General features: G+C 37.3%; 1 protein-coding gene across 3 annotated transcripts; it reads right to left on the bottom strand.

Moving 5' to 3' along the window:
* Positions 1–216: 216 nt before the first annotated feature.
* On the bottom strand, positions 217–26,537 carry XPOT (exportin for tRNA). Of its 3 annotated transcripts, XM_064419372.1 has the most exons (26): positions 26,381–26,532; positions 23,924–24,032; positions 22,856–22,989; positions 20,977–21,059; positions 19,847–19,903; positions 18,324–18,393; positions 16,956–17,174; positions 16,184–16,368; positions 15,547–15,715; positions 14,028–14,264; positions 13,681–13,719; positions 11,057–11,119; positions 10,016–10,140; positions 8,984–9,128; positions 8,712–8,831; positions 8,437–8,531; positions 7,592–7,661; positions 7,055–7,293; positions 6,373–6,658; positions 4,982–5,171; positions 3,657–3,773; positions 3,457–3,572; positions 2,915–2,962; positions 1,930–2,001; positions 1,337–1,393; positions 217–852 (listed from the first exon to the last, which is right to left on the bottom strand). In XM_064419372.1, exons 3-26 carry the CDS (start codon positions 22,913–22,915, stop codon positions 826–828), a joined length of 2,889 nt encoding a protein of 962 aa, XP_064275442.1. In that variant the 5' UTR covers positions 22,916–22,989; positions 23,924–24,032; positions 26,381–26,532; the 3' UTR covers positions 217–825. The 3 variants fall into 3 exon arrangements, with proteins under 3 accessions (XP_064275442.1, XP_064275443.1, XP_064275444.1); XM_064419373.1 differs by lacking the exon at positions 23,924–24,032 and having other exon boundaries at positions 26,381–26,537; XM_064419374.1 differs by lacking the exons at positions 217–852; positions 1,337–1,393; positions 1,930–2,001; ... (1 more) ...; positions 3,457–3,572; positions 3,657–3,773 and adding an exon at positions 3,824–3,930.
* Positions 26,538–27,305: the final 768 nt, after the last annotated feature.

Raw genomic sequence — 27,305 nt, 5'->3', positions numbered from 1 at the left:
TTCTACTAAAAATCACTGTATAGACCATTGATGCTACTGAAATTCTGCAGTGAATGCAATTCCTTCTGCCAGCATCATCCACATGCAAGGGAGCAATATAATTTATTACCTAAGCACCAGAAAAATTGCCAGGTTCTACTTAGATATAACAGCCAGAAGATTAAAGAATGCTGTAGCTTCTAAAAATTCCACTGAAATGATTCAGAGAGACTTAAGTCATTTCACTGCATCAAATTTTATTGGTTTTATAAAAAAAAGATAGAACCAGATGCTACTTTTAAGTGAAATCATTTATTACACCAATCTGTTTTATAGGAGGTATATATATATTTTATCATTAAGACAACTTCAATAAAATGACTATCTACAAGAAGGACTTTGATTGTTTTATTTTCATGTCACCATACATGAACAAATGAATTTTATGTCTTATTAAAACATTTTACTCCGTATCAAAAATGTACACATTTTAATAACCATTGCTATGGTCTGAAGGTATTTTTACATTTTATTCATTTAATTTAAAAAATAAGTGTAATTTCCTTGCTGTATGTGTTACAATGTAAGCTTAACTCATCCTATACATAATAAAAGTTTGTGTATACAGATAATTTTTCATGTTGTCACATACCTTCATGTCTGAGACACAGGTGGGGAATTTGCATTTCTTTTTTGCAGAAGGTTAAAGTACGCACTGATGTGAGCACAAAGCAACATTTCTTAAAAAGAAAACCAGTTTGAATGGCACAAGAGTTAGCATTTTCATAAATTAACAACCAGAGTTCTGCATTATGGAAACAGGTACATGAGATTCCAGTACTTTCCTTAGGGCTTGGCTCGCTGGAAAAAAACCTGTGAAAAATTATTTTTAAAAAATTAAAACAAAGGAAACATAAGACATGGAATGCTTGAGGTATAAGAGGATTTGTTTGACAGAGCTCATTTTTGTGTTTAACATACTGGTTAACACATTAAGTGTAAGGGTGTGACTTGTGCTATTTGTTTATGCTCAAAGCCTCAAAAATTACCTGTTCTGACACTCTCTACAATTATAGCATCACAGTATTGCTTTTTCAGCTATTAAACAAAAGCCCCAAGAATATCAAACTACTGAGATGGCAAGGTGCTAAGAATGAGTGACAATTTTATAGATGCAGGTTTGTTGTTGTTTGCTCTGTCTTTCCAATTAACTGCTTTGCTACTTGGAGATTCCCAATAGCTAAAAACTATTAAATAATTCAGTATTTAGGTTTTACTTCAAGTTCTTACTATGACTGAACGGTATGATAAAGTTGAAATGGAACTAAAAGCTACTGAAAGAAAAATATCTTTATACCTTTAAGTAATTTTTAAAAACTTTAGCATCAGGCTGCTGAAGTGCTTGACAGAATTCCTGTAAGAGAGAGCAAAGAAATAACTAAAAGAAATAAAGAAGTAACTAAAAGAAGCAACAAAACAACCTGAGATACATTCATACTAAAGCCATTGATATTCATTTGTATTTTCCCTAATGTACAATTGAAAAAAAGCATGTCATGGATAAAAACTTGTAAAATACTATGACAGTCAAAATGCATTCTAGGGTGGAAAACTATTTCTTTGGTGGGTTTTTTTTTCCAGTTACAGGATCTCATTCACTTTTAGCTGAGGAGACAGAAATAGGACTATCTACAAGGATATCTTCAAGTTAAACTTTGAATTAAAGTAGGAAGATTTTTAGACAGTAACATGCACTGGAATTTTTTTTTTTGCAAGGTATCCTCACAGTATCTTTACTCCTTATGATAAATTAATCCTAGTCTCAAATGCAATAACTGAATAAATTTTACTGTGAGATTAAAGGAGTTAACTTGGTAAATATCCATTTCTCCCCATTTTATACTTATGATTGTTAAAGAGTTTTCCAAATATTCTTTTAGGAACTCCTACCTGGATTATCTCAGGAGCTACTTGCAAAGAAGGCAAATACTCTTGCTGAAGATACTGAATGCACTCAGGACCCTAAAGAAAAGCAGTACACAATTTTTTCATGCATTTTTTTTTTCACAGATGGAAAAACCATAGCCCTATACTGTATGGTGATCTATATCACCATTTCACAGAAAATGAATGCTTTCCAAATGTTTAAGTTATTCTCAGCTGTTAGCAAATAAAAAGATTTCTCAACCTTGGCCTTAAAGGTTCTACTACAATTTGGTATCTTTTGTTACACAGAAGAAAAATGCACTAAAAATTACACTGAAGTAAGAATTACAATACAGCCAAACAGTTTGTTACATGTCAACTGTAAGAGATAGTGAAATTAGTGTTGCCTCCATAATTAACTATCTGACATTTGGAATAAATAAAATAATTGGATGTTAGCATCTGCCTACTGCTTTACCATACTGCTCCCATTGCAAAATTCAGTAGCCAAGAGAAGATGAACACAGTACTTCTCCTGTAACATTGACTATGTAATCTGCAGTGAACTAAGCAGTAATAAAATGGAAAGTTCAAACCTTTGAGCGAAACAAACATTTTGATTAACACTTCAGTTTTTGTTTTCTTTACCTATATTTACCAGATAAGTTTCAGCAAAGGAGGGATTACTGCTAAACTGGCAGAATACAAACATAATCCAATAGATCGACCAAGAGAAAGTGAATCAACATAATTCACATAAGTTACCCTGGAACTACAACAACAACAAAGTGAGCAGATTTTTCTCCTTAATGAAGAGTCAGTATTTTGCATTAATTTATCAATTTATCATACTGGACCCTGTATCCATGCACAGCATTATGATTATCCTATTATTTTATAACAGTATAGTAGGAATTCATCCTAGTAAGTATCTAACTTTTGGAAATTGATAAAGCCACTAGAAAGAAACCTGTGACAGTTTTTCCCTATGAAGTATGATGAAGCTTACCCTTTTGAGATGAATTGTTTTTAATGTCACTGCACATTCTGATAAAGCCTGAAATGTAATACAGAACATTAGACTGTTGCACTGGTCTATTGGTTCACTATTCACAGCTAAAGAACTTAATGAGACCCAAAACAAGGGCTAGCTCATGTCATTATCCCTTCATTTTCCCCTCACATAATGCCAAGTCTTGACCTTCCAGGTCAGAAAATCAGAAAAACTTCTGCATAGCTGAATCCAAAATGAACTAGAGAACAGCCAACTTTGTGTATTTGCTTTCACTGAGCATTAGTTAATAGGTAATGCAGGTCAATGTTAAATACTTAGAGCTCCAATTGATTTTGAGCCTAGGAAAACTACAGGATACACTACCACAATATTCAATAATTAATCCTACAGATACCTAAATGTTAAAAAATACTGCAAAACCTAAGGGATTTTATTTCTGAGATGACAATCTTTAATACCCCATGGCTATTGCAGGTTTGTTAGCTTCAATCTGCCTCACAGGATTTAATGCAAAAAAAACCATCCATAATACACACCAGTACTGTCTGGGCATCTGCTAAGTCAAACGTTTGCTTCAAAGGTGCTAAGAAACATGCAGGAACAATGTGCTTGTAGACAAAGTCTGCAAAACCTACTGGTCCATCTTTACCTCCTAAAAAGAAAAAGAAAATTCAAGTCCTATTATTGCTTCACGACTAGTAGCAGATGGAAAGGAATTCCAGAAAGACATTCTTACCCCAGAGCTCCACCAGCTTAGAAAGAATAATAAAACAAGTCTTCTGTGCAATAGGATCTGGGTAATCCACTGCTCCTTGAATGACAGTGAACAACACACGTTCCACGTTCTCTGCACCTTAAACACATTAAAATGAACTTGTCACTTCAAACCACAGCCCAAAATGCTTTGGTATTCATACACTATTTTATATAAATACTGACCTGGAAGATATGCTTCAACGTCAAAATAGCTCTTTTTTGCACAAATCTCAAATATTTTTGGGAAGTTTCCCCTACGATGCAAGACAACTCTTATTTAGGTTAATTTTTTTTTTAAGTTTGGAGATTTAAATTGCTCTTCTGGCCTTTAACACACACAAAGGTGAGGGCAGTACTTTGACCTGTTTACAAATAAAAATTCTGTCCTCTCTAACACTTGAAAGTGTTAATTAAAACTCAGCAGCACTGAAGCAGTTAGCTTATCTTGCAGCATATGATGAGATATTTTTCAGACATATAAATTTCTGTGCTGCATCAATGCGGATTTTTTTGATCTCTTTAAAAATTTCTTGGCCCATCACAACTACCAAGTGCCTCTTTCAAGAAAGCTCTCACTACCTTTTCCTGTCTCAGCAGTATTACCACCATTTTAAGATAGGGGAAAGAAATTCTGAGCTTCACTTACCAGATAAGTCACTTTAAACTTTCTGAAGTCCCTATCCATTTTGATGGAATTTAAACAGAAAGAATCACTTAAGGTATCAAGCAATTAGATGTCTGACTTCAAATTCCCACCATGAAAAATAACTAATTTGCATCTGACCAGTAAAGGTGAGGAAAACCTGGTAACTACATATATACTTAGTCACATGATGCCTTCTACCATAGATAACAAGATCAGGCAACAGTAATAGAAGTTTACAGGATTTACTGATGTGTCCTTCCAAAAACAGACACAATGAATAGTGGCAGCTATGAGTGGTCTTGCCCAGCAGTGTGAGCACTGCTATACATTGGTATGTATTGTATGATCTCCAATTCACCAGACAAGTACAATGATACATGAAGACTGGATACACTGTTTTTGTCCTAACAGGCAGAGTGATCACATGAAGCTGGAAAGATCAATAGAAAGAATATGCCTATTATATCTGGACCTCACAACCCCAAATTCCTGTACAACAGGTAATTTGAATCAGGCAAGCTAAACACAGTATTTCCATTAATCTATTCTATTGTAAGATAGTTAACAGTACTTGCCAGAAACTGGACTAATAATTTAGTTAGCAAAAATGTAGGTGAGAATAACCATAGCACTATCCTTTGAGAAACTGGATCCCTTACCTTGATTAGCTATGACTTCACTCATTCCACTGCCAGTTACTGTCTGCAGAAAAGCAAAGTAACTCCTCCGTAACATTTGTTTTTCTAAAGCAGCAGACTGGTCATTTTCTTCCGCTGGAAGGAGCAACACCTCAAAAATAGCACGAAGTAGTGGCATGAACATCTGTTGCAGAAAAGGTGAAACCTGCGTCTGTGAAGATCAGAAAAGGGTGTCAGCTCAAAAAGAGAAATTGAACATCAAGAAGTTAAAACTTAAAGGCTTGTTAGAATTCTCAACATGGATCCACTTTCAATGTTAGTAATTTCATACAATTACTTACAACACAGCAAGTTGCATCAGGGTCACCATGAACATTACTGCACCTTGACTCACACACCACCTATTTTAAGCTTTTTGCACAAAAGTAACTAGTCCTGTCTAGCCTCATTTTGTGTAGGAAAAGGTTTTTCAGGATTTTTCATCCTTCTGTTCAGACAGACAATTTCAAATTTCCTGAAATACCATCTCTAAGATGTTAAAACTGGCAACAGCCAGCTTTTATAGAACTTTACTATTACTGAAGTTTTCCTACTAACATTACAGAATAAACTTGTCACAACACTTTTAGTGCAAAATATATGTAAGGGCACTAAATTAATTATGAATTGAAAAACTGAAGGCGTGCTATTCAGTCACATCAGAATTCCACAAAGAAGCAATATGTTAATTTCTTAATGCTTAAGCAAGATTTTATCTTTTTTCCTCTCTTTATAGTATGCCTTTAAAGTATTCAAGGTGAGACCATAGAAGGTAGGATCTTTATTTCACCTATTATAATAAGAATAGTACTGTATCATACAAACTTAAAACATTACACCTGAACATAGTATTTGTCCCACCTTGCTCCTGTGACTTTTTTCTTTTACCTTCCTCATCTTTCATGGACTATTTTTAATTATCTACTGCTATCCCCAATATAAATCTATATTCCTCCTTATACACATATTCGATATTTCTCTATCTTCTGGAAATCTCATTATAAAAGATAAGAATTCACTTCAAACCTTGTGTATCTGTAAACTAATTTTTAACATTAGCTTAAAACTTCAGTAGAGAGCATGAAGTTAATTGTGTCAATAAGAAAAATTTGTGATGCAAGTAGTATTTTAAAATATCAAATAAAAAAAATTAACACAATATAAGCATTTAAGACTAATCAAAGAAAAAAATCAGTCATTTAATCACTGTGAGTCCAGGAACACATGACTGTGATCAAAAACATTGTTCCCAATAGCAGCCTTCAAAATACACTTACTGATTTTTAAGGAGGGCTCTGACACTGCTGTTCCGGAAATAGAAACAAGATCTCTCAGCAACACTTTGACCCTGAAAAGCTAATGGCCTATCATACCTTAAACTTAGCTGTTATTTGGTTTATAAGAGGAATGAATTCTTGAAGATCTTTTGCTTCACAATCTTTAAGCATGTGTTCAGAGGCAGAAGGAATGAATGGAAGAACTTCCTCCTCTAGGCAAATAATCATGCGGTGAAGGAAAGTGCGGACACCACTTCTCAGAACTTCCTTTTGTAATGGACAACTGAGAGCTGGCAGAAATGTTTGTAAGCAGTCCAGATAAACCTCTGAGCATCCACATTGCTTTACAGTTTGCTTATTGCTGAAAGCCTTGCTGGTTCGGCTGTAAAAACACACATCAAGGTTTACATAAGCTCACATTCCAGTACAATGAAGAAGCAGTAACACTGAGAACAAATGCTTTCCAACCCAGGCACTAAACTACAGTACTCCATTTCATGAACTGGGACCCAGACAGTGGAAGTAATGAACAGAATATTTTCATATGAAGTAGCATCATTTTGGCAGTTTCTGAGAATTAAATTCTAACAATTTACCAACAACATATGATTAGATTAGCTCCATACGATTATTTGAGCAAAGATCACAAGAAATTCCACAACCACTGCTGATTTTCTAGATCAATAAAATAGAAAACTCCGTCCCTCTTCCCACTAAATCCTTTGCATTTCCCTTTTACTCAAACCAGAAACATATAGTGTTGCTGTGCTGTACCTACCTAGCAAACCCAACAGCATGATTGAGGCAGTCAGCCAGGGCCATCTGTCTGTCCTCATCTTGTGCCATCATCAGTTTTTCTAACAATACTTTGAACTTCTCCATCAGCGGAGTCAACAAATTCCTCATCAGAACCTGTTTTCTTTCTGCAGAGTATTCACTGTTAACTATTAACACTCCAGCTGTTTCATAAATGAAAAGTTGATCATCACTGCTTAACAGCGCCTGGTAGCCATTTTCCTAAAATGGAAGATAACAGGCATAATTCACTAAGTGTCCTCTGTCAAGGCTGTCTTCTCAAAGTTTCTAGCCTTCTATAGATACACCCATCTCTACCCTGTACTCCCAGAAACCCACATAAGCAAGATTATTACAATTAGGTACAAAAGTAAGATGTGCAAATGATCTCACACCAAAAAAAGCAGGATAATTATTTGTGCTTAAATGTCTGCATGCTAAGCTTACAATTCAGCAAGTACTCAGGCACACAGATAAGTGCAAGCCTCACTCATTACAAAAACCTACTGCAAATACTCACAGGAGGAGAGAGTTCCATCAGGTCTTGTATTCTGTTCAGAACATCTTCAATAAAGGGATTCATTTGCTTACTGAAGTAAAATACAAGTACATAACACTACTTAGAAGCACATTCATTTTTACAGGTTTCAAGATATTTCATGTAAGCTGTGAAGTTAGATGCTAAATTGCCTTCTCCATATAGGAATCCCCTTTAAATATCAAAGCACTGCTGCAGAAAAATCCGGCTTATGGGTATGATGCTACTGGTAGGCCAAATAAATGCATGGCATAGTAGGAAATAGGCATTTCTTTCTTTCCCTCATTTTTTTTAAAATATGCATCATTTAAGTTAAGTATTTTGAACAGTTGAAAAATAAAAGCATGCTGAAATCTGAACCATCTCTGAGCTTCTTCTGCCTCTAAATGAAATGCATGCCTGAAATAAGACCAAAAGGACAGGACTGTTCAAAGGACTCATACACTGAGTAAACTTCATCAGTACGAATTCCAAAATAATTCAAAATTTAGTTAGGGACAGGGACTAGTTACTCTTGAAAGTCTCTAGATCCACTCACACTCAGCTCTGCTTACTGAGAAAAAGTAGAAAAGGCATTTATGTTGTTGATCAGCTTTAACATCTGATCAAAATAAACTAGGCATATGTATTCCACTTCTTGTTCTGTGACAAATATTTCCACTGCTACCTTAGTATTACACAGGAGAACAACACTGCTAGAGCACTGCTTTGGTATTTTACTTCACTGCAGTCCATCTGAAGCCCAGCCTGTCCCAATGACAACTGGGACATACAGAAGTGTTGTATGTAGTAAATTCAGCGCCATTTGGATACATTTCTTTACTCACTTAAGAGACTTGACAAATCTGGAAAAGAGATAAGCTGTTCGACTCCGTACTTTGGGACTTGTATGACGAAGACCACGGTGATCTAAGAATGCCATCTGCAATCAATAAAGCATCTCAGTCTTAGAGTGTCTAAACAAGCAGGGGGGGAAATCTAATCATCCAACAAGTTAAAAAACCCAGCTTCCTTAGGGACTTCAGAGAATAGGAAAATTTCTTAAGTCTAAAGAACTTAACTAGTCTCACCTAGTCAAAAATATAAATGAGATGAAACTTACTAGTACAGTTGGAATGTGCTGAGGTTCAACAGCAAAGAATTTTTCATATCGAACCACTGTTTCAAAAAATTCCAGGGTCACTGATGTGTGTTGATAGGCACTAACACCAGAAGTCACCAGCTACAAATAAAAGCATTAGAAAGTTAGTATTTTAGCTGTTTATAAAACCTAACTGAAGCCTAAGTGACATGCTGGTCATTACAAGGAGCCATTTTAACTGAAACATTCTAGGCTTTAGTGGCACTTTTTAAAAGCTCTCAAGACATGCTTACCGTTCTCATCATGTCTTGTAAAGCTGTAGCTTTAGTAACATCACCAGAGAAATGAGCACCATGAGATACAGGAAGAGCCTCAGCCAACATATACAGCAGCCTTATTGCCACTTCTACTTCCATAAATCGTGTAGTCTGCCAGTTCCTGGAGAAAGAATATGAACATCATGTTAGTCTTTAGTACTTCATGAAATAATCACAATTATACCATGTTAATATTTTTTGAGCCTTCTTCAGATGCACAGCATAAAAAGAAAAAAGAACTAAAGAAAGCACTGGAAGGCTCAGGTGGTTATTCAAGATGCTTCTGAGAGACTTTATCCTGTAAAATACCACCTTCTCATCACTAGCTTTCTAGTGGGAACTGGCAAAAGAACTGGCCTCTTTCTTTTGCCAGTTTCCACTTGAAAACTACAGATTTCTATTGTGCTTATTTAGATACAAACATACCTACTATGACACGAGGACAAGCCATTCAGCTTCACATAAGAAGAGACTCAGTTAAGGTACAAGGTAGCCACAAACAATACTGGATATCTATTTGTATACACAAAACTTTCCTCCTAGCCAAGGAACTAGTAATGTTTCTTTACTTGTGTGCAGCTTCCAGGATGAGATTTTTTTTTTACAAAAATACTTCACTTAGATTTTTCACCCCCATCCAACCTTGTTTCTCTGATAAAAATAATACATAATGTTTACACCTCAAGGACACTCTCATGAGATGTGGTGAAGTGAATACCTCTCCAAACAGCTGGTGCTGTGTAGGTAACTGACAAAGATCAAGAAACATCTCTAGGAAAGAAAAGCTGCCATTTAAGGTTATAAAAAGAAAGCTTTTTCCTTCTAAGGAGCTGAGTGACAGGTGACACGAAGCTGTATTTATCATTAAGTTGTAATGAGCTCATTCTGTCAACTGACTTCACCTTGCTGCATCACACATTTCTCTACAGACTGATGGTTTACAAAAGGAAAATAAAAAACAAATCCCAAAAAGGCATTATACAAATCAAGTTATAAACCCCAACTTACTGAAGTGTAGTGTTAAAAACTCTGCGGACAGATGCCAACAGTAATTCTGGTGAAACCTGAGCAAGTCTGTCCAGCAACAGTTTCAATTGTTTTCTGTACTCTACAAACATGGCTTCATCTTCACCCTACCAAAAAAAATTCACATCAGTAAAGTCCTTATTTTCATGTTTAAATTCATCCACAACCATTTTAGACAATTACACCTAAAGAAAAAACATGTACATACAAAACCAGTACAGCACACTGAGAATTCAATAATGCTCATCCAGTGCTCTTGCAACATAACAGCAGGCTCCTTTTATGGTTGGATATAGCATGTTGAGATCCACTGCATTCAGTCCAGAAACATACTAAAAAGGCTTTCCAAAAAGAAAACCAGCCAAAAGTACAAGAAAGAAAATGCTCTTGGCAAAGCCTTATTGACCCAATTTTTAAAAACTGACTCACTCCTCAAAGACTTAGTTTTAAAATTGGACTGACACACTTATGATGGACAGGATACAGTTTAAGTTAACCCTTTTAAGACTATTGCTCTCTCACATTACTGCTGGCTGATAGAGATGTTAAGCATGCAAGGAAAATGAAATCAAAGACCTTACCCCACCCTTAGCTCATTTTTGCAGAGGTATGACCATCTCCAGTAGCACAAGCTGCACTTCTTTTGAGAGTTTCATTACACAGTATTTCTCAAGTATTTTTGCAAGACAGAAGTGACATGCAGAAACGTGCAAATTTGCACTGAACAAGCCACCTCAACTGCTATGTTTATTTATCAGCACAGCTCTATTTGCCTTGGAATAGCTCTGCACAAACACGGCCACAAACACTGTAAACTCAGTCGGCTTGTATACCTTTACTATGTTGTTTTGTCCTATGCAGACATGCCTAGAAGCTTTCCATATAGGAAAAAACCCCAGCCTATGGACCCTTGCTTCCTACCTTTAAATCTTTAGTCTATGAAAAATATGTATCTTAAGTGTGAGCAAGTTTTGCTACATATAATTAAGTTGCATGTGTCTGTTTATTCCTACAACACAATACCTCATTTTCAAAATTATATTCTTCATCATATGTCAACTTCTTCATGACAGCCAACATGATTGCCTAAGATAAAAACAGAACAATAAGCATAGAAGCAGACAAGTTATAAGAAACAGCCATGATAAATACTACAGGAAAGAAAATATTGAAGCTAGTGCTATGTGATTACAAATATTTTAATCCCTTTTAAACTATTATTTTCAGAGGTTTAGCAGAAGTTAACAGTCCAAATCAAAACAGATGGATTATATCCAAACAATACACAGATGCTATTCCAGACAGACAGCATAGACATTTTGAAGCTCTCAGTGTCTGACAGTATTATCTAGCTTTAGTTCCTGCTTGTAATTTGTGCTGTTCAGTTCACAAGGAAAACAATCAAGATGATTGAACTAGGCAGAGGAAACTAAACAGGTCGTCCAAGACACTATTTTAAAGGGATAAGTCAGCTTACCTATGACATCAACTTCTCTAACAGTTCATAGTAATTGGTGTGTGTTATTCATCTCTATTCAATAATTGTTATTCATCTCTATTAATTCATCTCTATTCAATAATTGTTTTGCCATCTTTTAATACTGCTGTTTCAACACTGCTTCAAGAAACAGTGCACTATACTGTAGTACCTCTAACTACTCTCCATTGCATATGGTAAATACTTCTGATTCGAGTCTTTTAGTCTGATCATTATCATCAACATCAATAAAATGAATCATTTATAGATCTGGTTTGCCATCCTTAATCCTGCGGAACAAAGTTGCAAAAAGCTTCACCTACACAATCCTTATTCATAAACCATTGACTAAGTCTGGGAGATAGACTGGATCCAGCTGCACCTAGACTTCTCTCTAGAGGAGTTTAGAAAGCAAGGGGGCCCCTTCTGCACCTTGTCACTCAATGGGAAGGTCTCTCTACACTTTGCCCATAACTTGCAGCAGCAAGTTGTCAGACCAATTAGAGCAATGAAGTGCAATATAACATTAGTAGGGACTGTTAGTACACTCTAAAGCAGCTATAAAGGCTTGACCATAGCTCTACTTAAATCTGAATGAAACATAATGAAGCAAAAAACCTTCTGACAAATAAACCATGATTACTATTTTTCGTTTTAACTGCAAAACCTGAAATTCATCAACACCAAAATGGACCAATGGATTAAACCTAGATTAGATTACCAAGGTGAAATTCTTGGTTGACTTGCAGAAATAGATACTTTGATACCAAGTGTCACCATGACCCGTGAGAAGCATCTGCTTCTCTGTAAGAAGTGATACTTAAGAATTAAAATAATTGCAAAACATTAATGCAATACACTTGTAGCCAAAAATGTTTAGAAAGACCTGTCATTCTAAGAACTAAAAATGTGGTGCTGCTGATGAGAAAAAACTTTGGAACTTCAGAGGCAGAAAAAACAAGCTCCCTTTTTTTTCCTGTTTAAATCATGAAAGAGTTGAAAGTGTATACTTTAAAACGCAAAACCTTAAAGGAATGCTGCTAAGCACAAAATTTAAAGCTTAAGGCAAACAACAATAAGATTTAGACTATTGCCCATTACTTTCTTATTATAAGGTGGATCAAAGAAAAAATTTGTTACGATTGTTTCTCCGTTTAACACAAATGCTCAAGAAGTGCTCAGTAAAATTAAGAGATATTTGCAACATGAAAGTCTCCAGTATGAAAGCAACCTAAACCAAAATATTTCAGGGCAGTAACATATTCGAGCTTTTAGTGTCTTAAGTAAACTGCAGTAGTAACATTATTTGATCTAGCTGTAACAGCAAAAGAATCACAAAAATAAAAAGATTCAGTGTTCTTATCAAAGTTCTCTTTTTGTGTTACCTAATCCAGATTAAACAGACATTAGACAAAAGGAAATCAAAATACTCTACACCATAGTTATCCAAATTCAACTTGCATGTTAGAACAGGTACAGAATTCAGTTTTCTTTGTAAAGGAAAAGGAATCAAACCTGTTAGCTGCATGAACTTATGAAATAACTGCACCAATCTAACCAGTTCAACATCTAAGTCAGTACATCACACTGGTGCAGACTAGACTGAAAAATCCATATCAGTTTACTGCTTCCAAAACTGGACATGGACTTCATGTTTTATATAAAACTTAAGATTATCTACTTGAGCTTAATGTATATTTGATGTAATGTTTAAAATATAACTGCTCATAATTACAATTGTTATTTCTCAATTGTTGCTTTTCTTAAGTTTAAATTATATTATTAAGAGTTACATTTATGACAATCCTTTCTTGACTTATTCCAATCCTTTGGAATTAGGGCAGGTTTTAATAAAAATAAAAACTTCAAGAAACAACTCCTCCAAGCTGATTTAAGAATATTCTTTGAACAGTACAGCCTGCAGAGGAGCTTGCTTGTTTGGGAAGACCAGCTCTAAAATAGCTTTCATCTTCATACACAATTCAATATAGGCTTACTATTTAAAGAAACAACTGTAGTTACTTAGCAAAAGATGGAACACACTGTCCTTACTTTTAATTACTGTCACATACACATTGAGACAAAAATGAAATATGATTTATTCCAGAAAAATGAAGTATTCTGATCTAATATGTCCTTGAAGTATAGAACTGTAGTAAAAAATACCTACCTCTACATTAGCTTTTTGTTGGTCTGAAAGTGCAGAAAGCTGGAAAATAAAATTCAAGTGTTATTTTTTTGTATTCTTACTCCTTCATTACTGTCTAAGTGAAAGAATTGCTTTTTAACAGCCATGTGATCTGCCTTTCCCCCTTTAACAAAAGATTTAACTCAACTCCTTCAGATCTCTAAACAACACTACAGAAACAGCATGACCACAGGCATTAGAGAAACAGAATGCTAATTAGTAAAAAAACCTATTTTGCAAGTCAGTTTGCACGAAGTATGAGATATTCACACAAAAATCAAATGAAACCATGCCAGAATTGGTGTTAAATTGAAGCCAGATGTATTTACTTGTTTCAGGATGTGAAGGTAGTCGTAACAAAAGCCAATGATGTTCGAAGAGATGTCGTCATCTTCATGAACTAGAAGTTGCAACATCAGGGCCACTTTTGCTTCAATAGCTTGTAGAGTGTCTTGAGCACTCTTCATATCACCATTTTTTATCAGTTTAGTCCAACTAGCTATTAATGCTTGCCCCATCCCATTGACCAGCTTAGAAAATCTGGCCAGAAAATCCACATCATCTTCCTGCAAGAAAAGACACCTGATAAAAAATACTAACAGAGCTTATATTTAAATAATATGAGACTACAGACTGTACTACCCACATCTAGTATGTAGAATTAAACCAACACTTGTCTCCTAGCTGGAAACTACCAATTGCCTACAATTGGTTCTTTTTCCCCTGGGAATGGAGAGAGAAAAAAGTGAAAGCAATGCCAGATTTGTCTGTCCTCCATTACACAACAGTAGCTTGCTTCACCTCTTCAGATTCATTTGTTTCTCTCTTTACAGCAATAAGGTTCAAAATAAAAGCAGCAGCACATGCCTACCATAAATTCTAGGCTGTATAAGTGGAAAATCTTTCTATGGAAAAACTTCAAAGAATTACCAACTGCAGCTCACTTCAGAAATACTGATTAACAAGTACCTTTCAGTACTGCCTGTTAGAGTGAGTTAATATTAAATATTTCTGGCTTGCTTTGCACAAATACATTGATCAGAATCCAGAAATACCCCTAAAGCAGCCACGTCAAAAAGATGTTTTGGTCTCTGCCACAACTACACAAAAGTAAAAGAATAACAAGTCTACCTAAGAAAGACTGAAGCAAGATTTTTATTAGTAGGAATAAAAATTTGACAAAGGTTTCAAAAGTAAGAAGTAAAAGCCTTGCAATCTAAGAACTTCAGCTTCATAAGGAGTGGTTGCTCTTTCTCCACAGCAGGAGTGAACAGCTGTTCCTTAAACAAGGCAACTGCCAGAAAATTGGTATTTAGTTAGTAGATATACTTTTCCAGTTTACAGATAAGCATTTCAAGCCTCACGTTTGATGGTGCACACGTGCAAAACAGCATACGTGTCCTTAAGAAAGCTCTTTGCCCTACCTAATCATGCACAGACTTTTTTAGGGTGAGACATTAGATCAGCTATATTGCCTACAATACCTATTACAGAATCATTCAAGAGGGAAGATTCAGAATCATTCAGGAAGGAAGATTCAGGGAAGACAAGGAAACACAGAAGCCAAATTAACAGCAAGCACAACATGCTTTAGGAGAGGAACAGGGGAGTTACATAATACCTTGCTTCTAGAATGAAACCCTGTGTGTTCAAACTAATAATGAACATTAATAACAAGCTCTTAAATTGAAGTATGAGAAAATTGTAAGAAGCGTTCAGCTTTAATGCAGAAGCACAAGTACTTCCCTCTAACTTATGGACTGTTTTATAATTTTCTGTGCCTCAACTTATTTAAGAACTGTCAGAAACCTATGACTCATTTCTATTGTTAAAAATCAATACACAAACCTGATCAATACTGAAGAGGCCAGCAGACTGCAATACTTGACATAAAGACTCAACCAGTTTTGTTTTATCAATTGGGTCCATTCCCTTATTTACAATTTCAAACAAACAATCACAGGCTTCTTCCCGGAGAACTTCCACAGACATGTGACCTAGCAGCATATTTATAAACCTTCAGAGAAAAAATAGTTCAGTTTTATATATACAAAGTGACATTGTACAGAAGCTTTATATTATTTGTGTGAATATTTACAATGAACTCTTTTTACAATTCTTTTTCTATTGTACTGACAAAACTCAACATTTTATGCGTTTTAAAGAGAACACAGCAAACTGAGTAGTGTTTAGTTTGGCCATTATATCAGCTTGGCTTGCAAAAACAATCACTCTCCTAAAATTCCCAAAACTCCAAAGATAGAATTAAAAGTCATCTTTGAAGGACTTCTATATATATTTTAAATATTTATATATTTTACATGTACAACATAAACAACTATATGTTATATTATGAAGGACTTTTAATATTTATATAATAAATATATCTATATATAGACTATATAAATATATTTAATATATAGAATTACAGTCAGCACACTGCCAAGGTGATTTTTGCAAACCCTTTCCATCAAAACCTTCTTACCTTTCATTGGCTATCAGGCTCAAATCTATCCAGGATACATAAGCTCCAACTACTTCAAGGCACTGGCATGTCAACTCTGAGTTATTATATTGATAATTTTGTAAGATTTGGTACCACGACTCCACCAAACTTGGAATGCACTGTTCCCTCATAGTATCTTTTAATAAGGTGTTCCTACGAGCCTCCTATCAATACAGAAAAAGGATAAAATCAGTCTTGTCACAGATTAGCATCTCGTCAAATTAGTAGCATTTTTGTATCCAGATGCCAGACATCATGTGTCATAACAAAGTAACTCAAATCAGAAACCCAAAGAGAATGGTTTTTTCCTTTCCAACAAATAAAACCAAAATATCCTAAGTTTTCCCTTTTATTATCCACAGTGTCCAAACACTGAAAGAAAAGGCAAAAAAATAAGAGCAGTTCTCTAAATCATTAAATAGACTTTTTTAAGGGGTTAGGACCCCTTGAAATATGCACTAGAAAACATTAACATTTTAAAATTAGTCAATCTAGCATTACACTGGCAAACTCAGTTGATTAATTTTTGTTTGCAAGCTTTCAAGCAAAAAAAAAATTATCTGAAAAGTATGAAATCATAAAAAGCACATTATACAAAAAAGCTAAACATAATATTTTGAATTTAAACCACCTGATGTGTCTAAGGCAGAGCTGCCACAAGAAAAAAAGCATATCTAAAAACCTTCTGCTCAAATTAAAGTAAGAGAACTTAAAATTTTAAAACAAGTGTTAATGCAAAATAATAACTTGCCTCTGATGTATGAACAACATCCCGGTCCACCAGCTCAGCATCGACAGCCATCAGGATTCTGAGGTACATATCCACACCTCGTGGATTAAGGTCAACAACTGACAGAATGTCAAAAAAAAACTTGGGCCATTTTGTGAGATACTCAGTAACAAAAAGCAGTGCAAAGACTTGTGCTGCTTTGTTGCGAATAAAAGTCTTCTCAGGCTGGGGATTCAGCATCTGGTAGAAACAAGACATTTCATCTGTATATTCTCAATAAATTAGAAAAGAATCATATGGGTTTGTTGATCTCTCTGTAGCAGTTAATGTAATACCTCTCTTCCTGGCTGAGATCAACAAATAAACCCTTAGATTTCCAAGGAATTTGAAGGAAAAATGGCTAAAGTCTCCTGCAACAGGGAAAATGTTTTCTACGGGTGATACAGTCCTAAGCCTTTCATTCATTCAGTACCAAGACATTAAGTGTCTTCCATAAATGCCTCCCATGCACAACCACCACAACTACTCAAAGACTAGAAGGTCAGTTTGGTCAAAGTTACAATCCTCCTGTAGCTAGCTTGTGCCTGTGTTAGATCTTAGTGCTATGAATAGTAAGGGAAGTTCCTAAATCTAACGGGGGAAAAAAACCCCACCACTAATCTCCTCTCCTTTTCCTTTTAGAAACTCCTAAACAAAACAGTTTGCAGCAAAGAGAAGAGCAATTTAATCCACTTCATAATGATCTGTTCTTTTGAGTTGTATTACACTCCATTTCCTACTGCTAAGTTTTCTCCAGGCAACTATGTATCTTCAGTGCAGAAGTGGAATGACAGCTACACAATGGCGGGTAAGGGCAAACCACTGGATACTTCTGCTGACTGCAAACTCCTGGGTGGGGCTGATACTACAAGTTTGGCTACAGTAACTGATCCACAAGAAAGAATAGTTCATACTCTGCCTCATGGTACTAACATGGTTTATCACAGAGGAGTGATACACATCTGCCAGCACTTTAAGTAGACAAGAGTTCACTCAGTAGGATCTTAGAAAAATAACTAGCAGGCCTGCTCCTCCTCCAGACACTCAGGAACATCAGGAATCTGTATTATGCCTCTCTAAAGGGGAATGTTTAATACACCTTATTTCATACATAATTGATTAAACCATAGTCATGAGTCAAGAGTTATATATTTAATACTAAGTTCAGGCATGGACTTCTTACAACACTTGATTTAAAAAATTTCTCACAAATCTTAAAAATAAGATACCAAATATCTTCAGAAAACCATCTTTAAACTCAAACAACAGATTAAACATTTAGTCCACACTAAACGCCCTATATTAGCCTTGAAGCCTAACATGTAAGAGTGCAGTGAAGAACATACATACCTGTGCTTGCAGCCATGTTATGAGTGTTTCCCTAATTAGCTGCTGCTGGACTTCAGTAAGTTCAGAGTATCTGAAACACAAAAAAATATTGAGGTCAAAATACAACTGTGCTTCATGGCAAGCACCAACACTCAGCAAAGCAAAAACTCTTTTATGTGGTATGTAATGCTCCACATTAACGTAAATGAAAAGTTTCTAGGACAGCAATTTACAAGGCTATTTGCATGTTAAAATTCTGACTCAAAGGCAAAGATACTAAAAAACATTTTACCCATAGTAATGGATCACATTTTGAGGTATTTCTGCCTCCTATATTGGAGTAGAAGCTTGAAATTTTACAGGAAGGCTGCTCTATCAGGGACAGGACTTATGACCCTGATAAAAATAAACATTTCACCATAGACCAAGGGGAGAAGGAAGAGACATCTGTATATGCCTGAACTTGTTCACTACACAGTGAAGACTATTACTATTGAGTACAAGAAGTCCTTCACTGATCTGATCTATACTACATTTACTATCAGATTTATGTCAAAAAACCCAATGAAGCAATTCTACTCCATGTTGTACATACAGTCCTGGCAAATTGTGACACTATATGCAGCCCACCTCAAATACCAGCCATACCTCTGCAAGGACTAGTGAAGCTGAGAATACTTACTGCAAAGAGAGTTAGCTAAAGACTTGTAAAGTCCTTAATAGGAATGACTGCTGAATGGAACTCCAGTGTTCCTGTCACAGCCAACTATTCATTAAAAAGAAAAAAACACCCCACCAAAAATGTTTAAAGAAAATAAGCACCAGGAAAAAAGAGAAAACATACTGCAGGAAGCAAGTGACAGGAATGAAACAAGCAGAGAAAAATGGACAGCGAGGTAAAATTGGGTAAATAAAAAAGTGTTTAACATTTGCACTCATATCAAACTGTAAAAATCAGTCACAAAATACATCTTATTCCTATCTAAATTCCTGACCCGTTCAGTGTATTACAAGCAGTCACAATGATATTCAAAGATTCCATGATGCTCAATTCCAGACCAAGGGAGCCCAAAGTGAGAAAAAAATATAGTTCTGTGCAATGACACTCATATTATTAAAAAGTATTTTTCCCTAGAATTATGGTTCTGTGAAACCACCACTCAGTGAAAAGACTACTTTCTCAACATCTCTGCCATGGCTATTGAATGAATAGGGCTCTGTCTGAAGTCCAGGACTCAGTACAGAGCACAGCTGCAAAAATCAGTGAGAGCACAGAGTAAGGCCTGAATCTCCAGACAGGAATAGCCAAGTTTTAAGCAGTCCTTGCTAACTGGGTCTGCGTTGGGCCATAGATGTGTTAGACTAGCTGAAAGCAGAGCATGCTGCTCAAAACCTCTCCAAGGTAAAGAAATATAATCTCTGCACCAGACTATAGACACCTCAACAGCCACAACTAGGAAACAGATACTATTTCATTCTTCAAGCAGAATAAAAAGGGAAAATTAAATGGATGTATATGGATGGTGTCAAGTAAAATTACTCACTTGAACTTAACTTGATGTTCCAGAACTTGAAAGCAGAAGAACTTTATGTGATCATCACTAGAAAAGAAAATTCTGTTACTGGAAGCAATATGGTATACATTTCTGTGAAGAAAAAAAATCCTCAAATATTACAATCAGATTGCCCCTTTGGCACTAGAAAAAAACCAAACCTGCTGCTACTGTTACTTCAAAGCAAAAATGACAAATAGTGGAGCAGTCAATCTGGTACAAATGAGCAACTGTTAAACTAATATTTATGTTTGATACTAGTCTTTTTTTCTATAGCCACTTGTTTGTTATGGTTTGATTTCAGTATTGAACAAACAAAACTACAATACCTACTGTATCCTGCCCTTACAAAAATCTAGCAGGCTTCAATAGTATGTTTGAGGCCCACTACTACACTAAGTGCAAGTTGTACTCTGCATCTTAAAAATCAAAGGTAAAGACAAACTGGGGTGTAGATTAAGCACAGACATTCCACACGCTCTGTTATCCACACTGCTTTTTCATCTTATTATCTAAAACTTGCAACAACCATAATGTATATTTTAAAGATTGTAATTTCTAATTTTACATAGTTATAATTACTGCACATTCTGACGGAGCCAGTAGTTCTGATAAATCACTTACAAAAAAGCATTCACTATAAACTACTGCTAGTATTCAGGAGATACGCACCCCTCAATTTCCTTCTAAATGGAATTATTCCATAAAACAGTGACAACCTAGTATTTTTGATGTAAAAACACAACTATGTGCAAAAATAGTGGTGATTACACACTCTTTGCATCTTGAAAATTGGGATGGCCTACTCCATAGAACTGGGGCAAGGAACTACTTATGAGACTTTATACATATAAAGTTTATAGTCTCACAGGGAGCAATTCTCAGCACTTCTTTCCCCAGAATTTCAAAACCCAGCAGTCTATAGGCTCCTAAATTAATATGGAGTTTAATTTATACATTGTTCTTCCTTGAAAGGCACTATACAGAGGCCACAGATCAACTATGATACTAAAAATAGTAAAAAGACTATATTAACTTTCAACAATTTAGTTTGCCTGTTATGCTGCACAGCTAAATGAGACCCACACATATTACTAATAAGAAATTATTAGTTACATTACCTGTATATACTCTGAGCTAATGCTTCTGCACAGACTTGCCAAGCATCCTGAGATATCTTGAGCTGCTCAAAGTAGGCTAATGCCTGCAAAAATCAAAGTAAGTTTCACTTTTAAAAGAACAAAACACATAGTAACACCTCATTCACACTTTCCCTTGTATTTAAACAGCTCTCCTTCAAAACACTATGTGGATACATTCCAGTGACTCCCTAATCACATTAACACGGAGCAGGCTTCTTTCCAAATGCTAATATCTTAGGTACCCATTTCCACTTCATATTCAATACAAAGATTTTTGTTACTTGAATATGGAAGTCATAGAATCAGTAGTGTTGAGGTTAGATGGAACCTCTGGAAACACAGTTAGACTAGAGCAGCTTGCTCAGGGCCTTCCCACTGGGGAGGAAGCTCACATCCAAGTTACAATTCCTTCCACACATTGTAAAGAAGTGGTAGTTTAGATTTTTCACTGAAAACAATTCACTACTTTGTTGCACCACTTTGCTTGTATTCAACACCCCAAAATCAAAAAACATTCAAACACTAATCACCTGGACAACTGTCAGTAAATGAATCTTCTACAGAAATCAAGAAAACCTCTACCAAATTTTAAATAATCACATTATCCTTATCAGGACTCCAACAGCTTTTGACAACAGTTAATTTGACTTAATTGCTTTAAGGCTCAGTGTGGTCTGTAATACAGAACAGTAAAGCAAGTTTTGAAGCAGAAATTAGATTAACAACATTATTTCAATTCTATGAATGCAAGTATTTCAAGGAGGAGGTTTGGCTGTTGGATATTTTAGGGGCTGCTTTTTGCATTAGTTCATAAAGGTTTCCATTTACACCAAAGTCATCTCCCAAAGTAATTATTCAAAACTAAGTCCTAAAATAAGAATTAACTTCCTGTAATTAGTACTGATGATTTTCTTAATGTATTATTTTACTAGAAATTGTTTGATACTTCCCTTATGTTACACCTCACATGATTGTGGAAAAGGTAGGTCCCCTTCTGCTATGAAATATTTCAAAACTCAGCAGACTGCATAGTTAAAAGGTCAAATCTAAAAGCTTCCAATTTTAGTGATATTTTATTGACACTAAAGATTAGCTATATCCATCCTTTTAATAAGGACAAATACCCAGAACAACATATTTAACAGGCTACTTAGCAAATCAAACCAAATTTGTAACTGCTTTAAACATTCTAGGATTTGTTTTACGAACACAAAACCATGGTATTAACATCCTCATTCCTGGAAGATTTTACTAGAAGTTATCTTGTAGACAGTTAAATCAACACGATAATCAGTTAGCAGAGATAATTACTCAATAAATATTATATAAATAATGTCTTTTCATAGGATCATCTCTTATGCAGTAAATGTTACCCACATATCATGATTACTTTACAATAACACAAGCTTCACTACAATTAAACCCACACATTTCATTAAAAATACACTAAACCTATATAATCCATGAAAATTATAGTTAAAAACATCCTAAGAATCAACAGGCTAATTTCAAGCAAAAAGATTCTCATCGAATGAAAATCAGCCACAGAAAACAATGTAAGGAGTTGAGCAACAAGTACAAAGAACTGAAAAAACTTAAACAGTTAAGAGTCCAGAAAAATAAATTCTATGCATGTTAACTGCAATCAAACTGAAATGTAACAGAACTGATACTACATATCCCCTCAGCTTACATGTTTGCAACATGACTTTGCTTTGTACTTGCCACCGCAAACCCTACGCATTTGGCTTACAACACAAACTCAAGAAACTCCCACCCAGCTCATGAAAACATTAGATTTTTTTGCACTGCAATACTACCCCCAGTTATTAGAGAGAAGAGGAAATTAATTACATACTCGTTGTCGGAAATCTGCATCAGCATTTGGGTTGAGCCCTAAAAGGGCTTGTTCATCCATGTCTATTGCTATATTCGTTGTTTCTTGCTCCTAACTGCTTTGCCCACTGCTTCTAGAGGGCAAAATATGATCATCTGCAAATAGAGAAATTTTATTTGCTCAGCAGAACCAGGACAGTAACAATGACACAAGGTGGCCCACAAACCTCAAAAAATATACTCCAACTAAACATGAATGCTCCAGTACAAATACCGGAATTCTGAATTCTTTAATCAACTTTTCACAGTACTGTATTTTCTACTGAATAAGGAAACTTTAAAGTCTCCATATATTTCAGTTCTCTTGAAAAGAGAACTCAGTTAACAGAAAAATGGCATTATGTATAGTATTCAGGTGAAAGGCTTAAATTCAAATTTCAAGCATGCAGAAGTCTCAGCAAGATACAACAATACACTCCTTAAATGAAAGGATGTTGGCTTTTTCCCCACCACAAACCTAACTAGAAAAAAAAAAAAAAGATCTCTACTTAACTCCAGTATAGATAAGATGCTTCATACACCCACTTAAGAAGTATTTCCCGTGGTGGGGGCAAAGTCATTAGGAAGTCTTTCTTCTAAAGCAAGCACATACAAGTGTCTTAGAAATTAACCACAAAATACACCACACTAAGTTGTTAAAAAAAGTTTTCTGTTCCTACCAATGGGTGCTGATTCACTAGCAATGATTTTTAGTTAGAAAATTCAGTGTAAAATTAACAAGTGAGCTAGACAAATGTTCTAAAGATGGCTTGCCACTATAGGCTGTTCTGCAATGCTCTACTAAAACACAGAGAATTTAAAAAAAAAATAAAATTTCTCTGTCATATACTAGGATGCTGTTAAATAACAAGAGGGGACAAAAATCCATCTATCCTTCAGTTCTCTGCCCCACCTCCCCCCCCATGGTAACATAGTTAATTAGGCCTGAAATCAGGCCTTGTTATGTAAGTATGTAGGAGGTAGGGGAAAGGAAGAGACAAGAGGAAGAGATGAAATACAAAGGAGCTGTGGTTTGAAGCTGCCTACATACCCATAGGTAGAACTTCTAATTTCTTAGTATCGTGTCTCGTGCACGCTCTACTGTTTGCCCTCCCCCACGGGAAGAAAGGTGGCACAGTGACAAGCAACAGCAAGCAGAACTGAAAAGGAGAGCCCAAAATTTAACGTGGTAACAGACTTCTATAGAAAAGTCAAGACAGAATACACTATGCATAATGAAAAGCAATTTAATAAGTAAAATTGAGTTCATACAAAAAAAATTTGCAGGTTTTGGCAGTACAGAAACCAGAAAGTCTGGAACAAAGTGATGACTCCTGGCAAAGGAAGCCTCACAGACTGCCTTAGTCACAGTGATCCCCCTCAGGGGCAGAATCCTTAGGGACTAAACTGCTGTGCTGAGTCTTCTCCCTCTGTGTCCCCAGCCCCCAATCTGTTTTCCCCATAATCAACATCCAGAAGAGCCAGACTAAAAAAAGGTAAAATGCTCTAGGGAAGTTTTTTTTAATTGCATCCTTTGATTAGAGTCTGGCCAGAGTTACACAACTACTTAATATATTGAGAATTTATTTTTTTTTGCATATTAACCTGCTAGTATCAGTACATTTTTATCTTTTGGTCAGATGATTTATACCTGTGTGACAAATTTTGCTAATAAAAATAACGTGACTCCAACATGCATTCTCTTCCCTTGTTATTGCTAGCAGCAATGCCAATCTGTTCTACTAACTTTCTAAATGCCTCGTGAGCATATTTAAAATTTCAACTTCTATCATATAGCCTTTTCTAGGTTTCATCTTGACTAGCCAGCTCTAAAAGGCAATTAATGAGATAAAATATTTGAATGAGCCTCTTGAGAAAACTAATAAAATAGCTTTTCTTGCCTCATGGTTTTACTTAAGCAGGTATCTTTTCTGCCACGTATCTACTTAACCAGCCAGTTACACTTCTAAAGCAAATCTGAACAGTGATTTTAATAGTACTAATGATTCACAAAATCCACTGCAAAATGCACTTAGCTATAACATCAAGTATGCAATTAAAGCAAGTTTTATTTATAAAAAACAATAGATAACATTAATAGTTAATATATAGCTGTGCAGAAAGTATTGTCTTTCTTACTCCGAGATTATTTTTTGTTAAGCAGTACATCACATCAGGTGGCAAACTCATCTTACAGTAATTAAAGGCTGCAGTTCCTTACCAGCAAAGTCATACAGGTATGTTGCATCAAAATAACTTACTCCTTTTCCCCTACTAAATACTTAAAAGTACCTTTGACAGTAAAGACTGGTTTCCTAGTGTAAAAGAGGTAGGAAAAAAAAATTTAACCCACTACAACTGGGCAAGACTACCCAATGAACAACACAGACGTGGCCAAAGCGTGTAACTTCGATCCAGATATACCCCAACCATGAAAGCATTCAAAGCATTTTAACTACAGATGCTAACCACGGCAACAATGAGCAATTATAGAAAGCTTCATGCTCAGCAGTCACTTTAAGTATTTACAAGATGTGGTAACACAGGGGGAGCCAGTGGTGTGCCTCATTTGAATTTCCTCAAGTTTTCTCTCTAATAAAACAAAGACATTAAAATTCACCTTTTTTGCGGTTTCGCTTGCTGCAAACCTCGGACATATTTACACAGCCTCTTTGGGCTCTAGAGCTTTACACCGACCTAACAGGCGGTTAAAGCCAACAACTGTGTAACTACTGCTACTTCGACAACTTTTCAACGGGACTAGAAAAGTTTTTTCTTTCTGGAAGTGACATTAGGTCTTAGTTTCGGGCACAGTTTTACCAGCAGGAATCCCGGTAAGGAGCAAGGCCTCCTTGCCCCCGCCCCGACTCGGCCAGAGCCCGCTCTCCCGCGGCTGGGGAGAGCCAGCACGGCTCCGCCGCGCTCAGCAGTGCAGAGCCCGCCGCGCTCAGCTCGGCTCGGCGGCACGGCCCTCGGCTTGTCCTTAAAGCTCCCCAGCGCCGTCGCGGGCCGCCGGGAGCGCCCCAGCCCCGGGGAACCACCGCTCCGAGCACGCCGCGGCCAGCGGGATCTGGAACTGCGGGCAGGTCCCTCCCTCCCTCACGCTGCCGTCCTACGATTTCTTCCTTCCCCCACCAGAACCATAGCGGATGGACAGCCACGGAGGCGGCAGCTCCCGCGAACAGAACCGCACCACAGACTACAGCGAGTATTAGCAGAAAAAACCACAGATATTTTTCGTGGCACCCGCAGGGCGGGACCGGCGGGGCCCGGTCGGCTGCAGCCCCCGCTGTTCCCAGCAGCGGGGCCAGGCGGACGCGGCGGTGCCTCCTCCCCCCGCTTTCCCGGAGCCTCTCGGCTGCTGGGAGGCGGCCCCGGGCCGAGGAAACCGGCCGGGGGACTCGCGGGAGCCCGCAGGCGCCGCCAGCTCAGCCCGCACTGCCCCTTCCCCCCGGGCTGAGTCACCCGCTCCGCGTGCCGCGTCCTGCCCGCGCCCCCCCACCGGTACCTTCCCGGTCAGTGCTCCATCGCCGCCGGCTCCCGCCCACCCCCACAGCTCCGCAGCCGCCACGAGCACAGGGAGCGGGCCGGGCCGCGCCGCCTCGGCTGGCGGCGGGAGGAGGAGGAGGAGGCGAAGCAGCACCGCCCCTCTCCACCGAGCCGGCCGGCCGCCAGGCACGCCGGGATGTGCCCCGGCCGCGGGGCAGCCTGGGAGTCGTAGTCCCAAGCCCCGCCTCAGCGCAGCCAGCACCGCTGTAAAACCGACCGCGCCGGCAGAATAAACCAGGGCTGTCCCGGGCCGCCCCCGAACTGCCTGCAGTGCCTGGAAATCGTGCTGTGTCAGCGGCGGCGGGGCGGGGCTGGGCCGCCGGTGCGAGTTCCGCAGTGGCGGCTGGAGCGACCTGCTTGGGGACGCGCACAGGGCAGGGCCCGGGCTCGTCCGTGAGGAGGGATCCAGCTGCTGTAGATACGTAATGCGGTGGTTGGCTCTCACAATTAAGAGACGAGCATTATGTGTATGTTAAGAGAAGTTTTATAGATGTATAGTTACGTTACTTTGTTATGTTCTCCGCACAGTCCTCTTCCCTGTCCCCCCGGTATTCACTAGTCATTGCATTTAGGGGAGGGCAGGCTTGTTACGAGGAGGCGCGGCATGGCAACAATCAAGCTGTAAGAAAGTGATCTCCACCAATAGACGGCAGAGAAGTTGACTGTCAAGGCTTTGGGAGGGGGCGAGGATATAAAAAAACAGAGTATCCATTTTGTAGCCGAGCACATGGCCGTTTGGGGGCGTGCCCTGAGCGCTGCAATTTTTCCTTATTCAGTCACGCCTTGTATTTTGTTAAGGTTTAATAAACCTTTGACATTTTAAAAGTGAGCGTCGTTTCTCACACAGCTGTGTCTGCACATGTGGCACCGGGCTCCGCAGCGCC

This window comes from Passer domesticus, chromosome 5 (genome assembly GCF_036417665.1).
Source record: "Passer domesticus isolate bPasDom1 chromosome 5, bPasDom1.hap1, whole genome shotgun sequence".
Taxonomy (NCBI): Eukaryota; Metazoa; Chordata; class Aves; order Passeriformes; family Passeridae; genus Passer; species Passer domesticus.
The sequence above is the reverse complement of the archived record's forward strand: the minus strand, read 5'-3'. Positions and strand labels throughout refer to the sequence as shown.

Coding starts and splice junctions, on each gene's coding strand:
- XPOT (XM_064419373.1), bottom strand. CDS start 22,915: ATGGATGAACAAGCCCTTTTAGGGCTCAACCCAAATGCTGATGCAGAT. Junction 11,120..13,680: donor AACAAAAAGCTAATGTAGAG/GTAGGTATTTTT, acceptor TTTTTATCTTAG/GCAATCATGTTGGCTGTCAT. Junction 2,963..3,456: donor CAGATGCCCAGACAGTACTG/GTGTGTATTATG, acceptor ATTACATTTCAG/GCTTTATCAGAATGTGCAGT.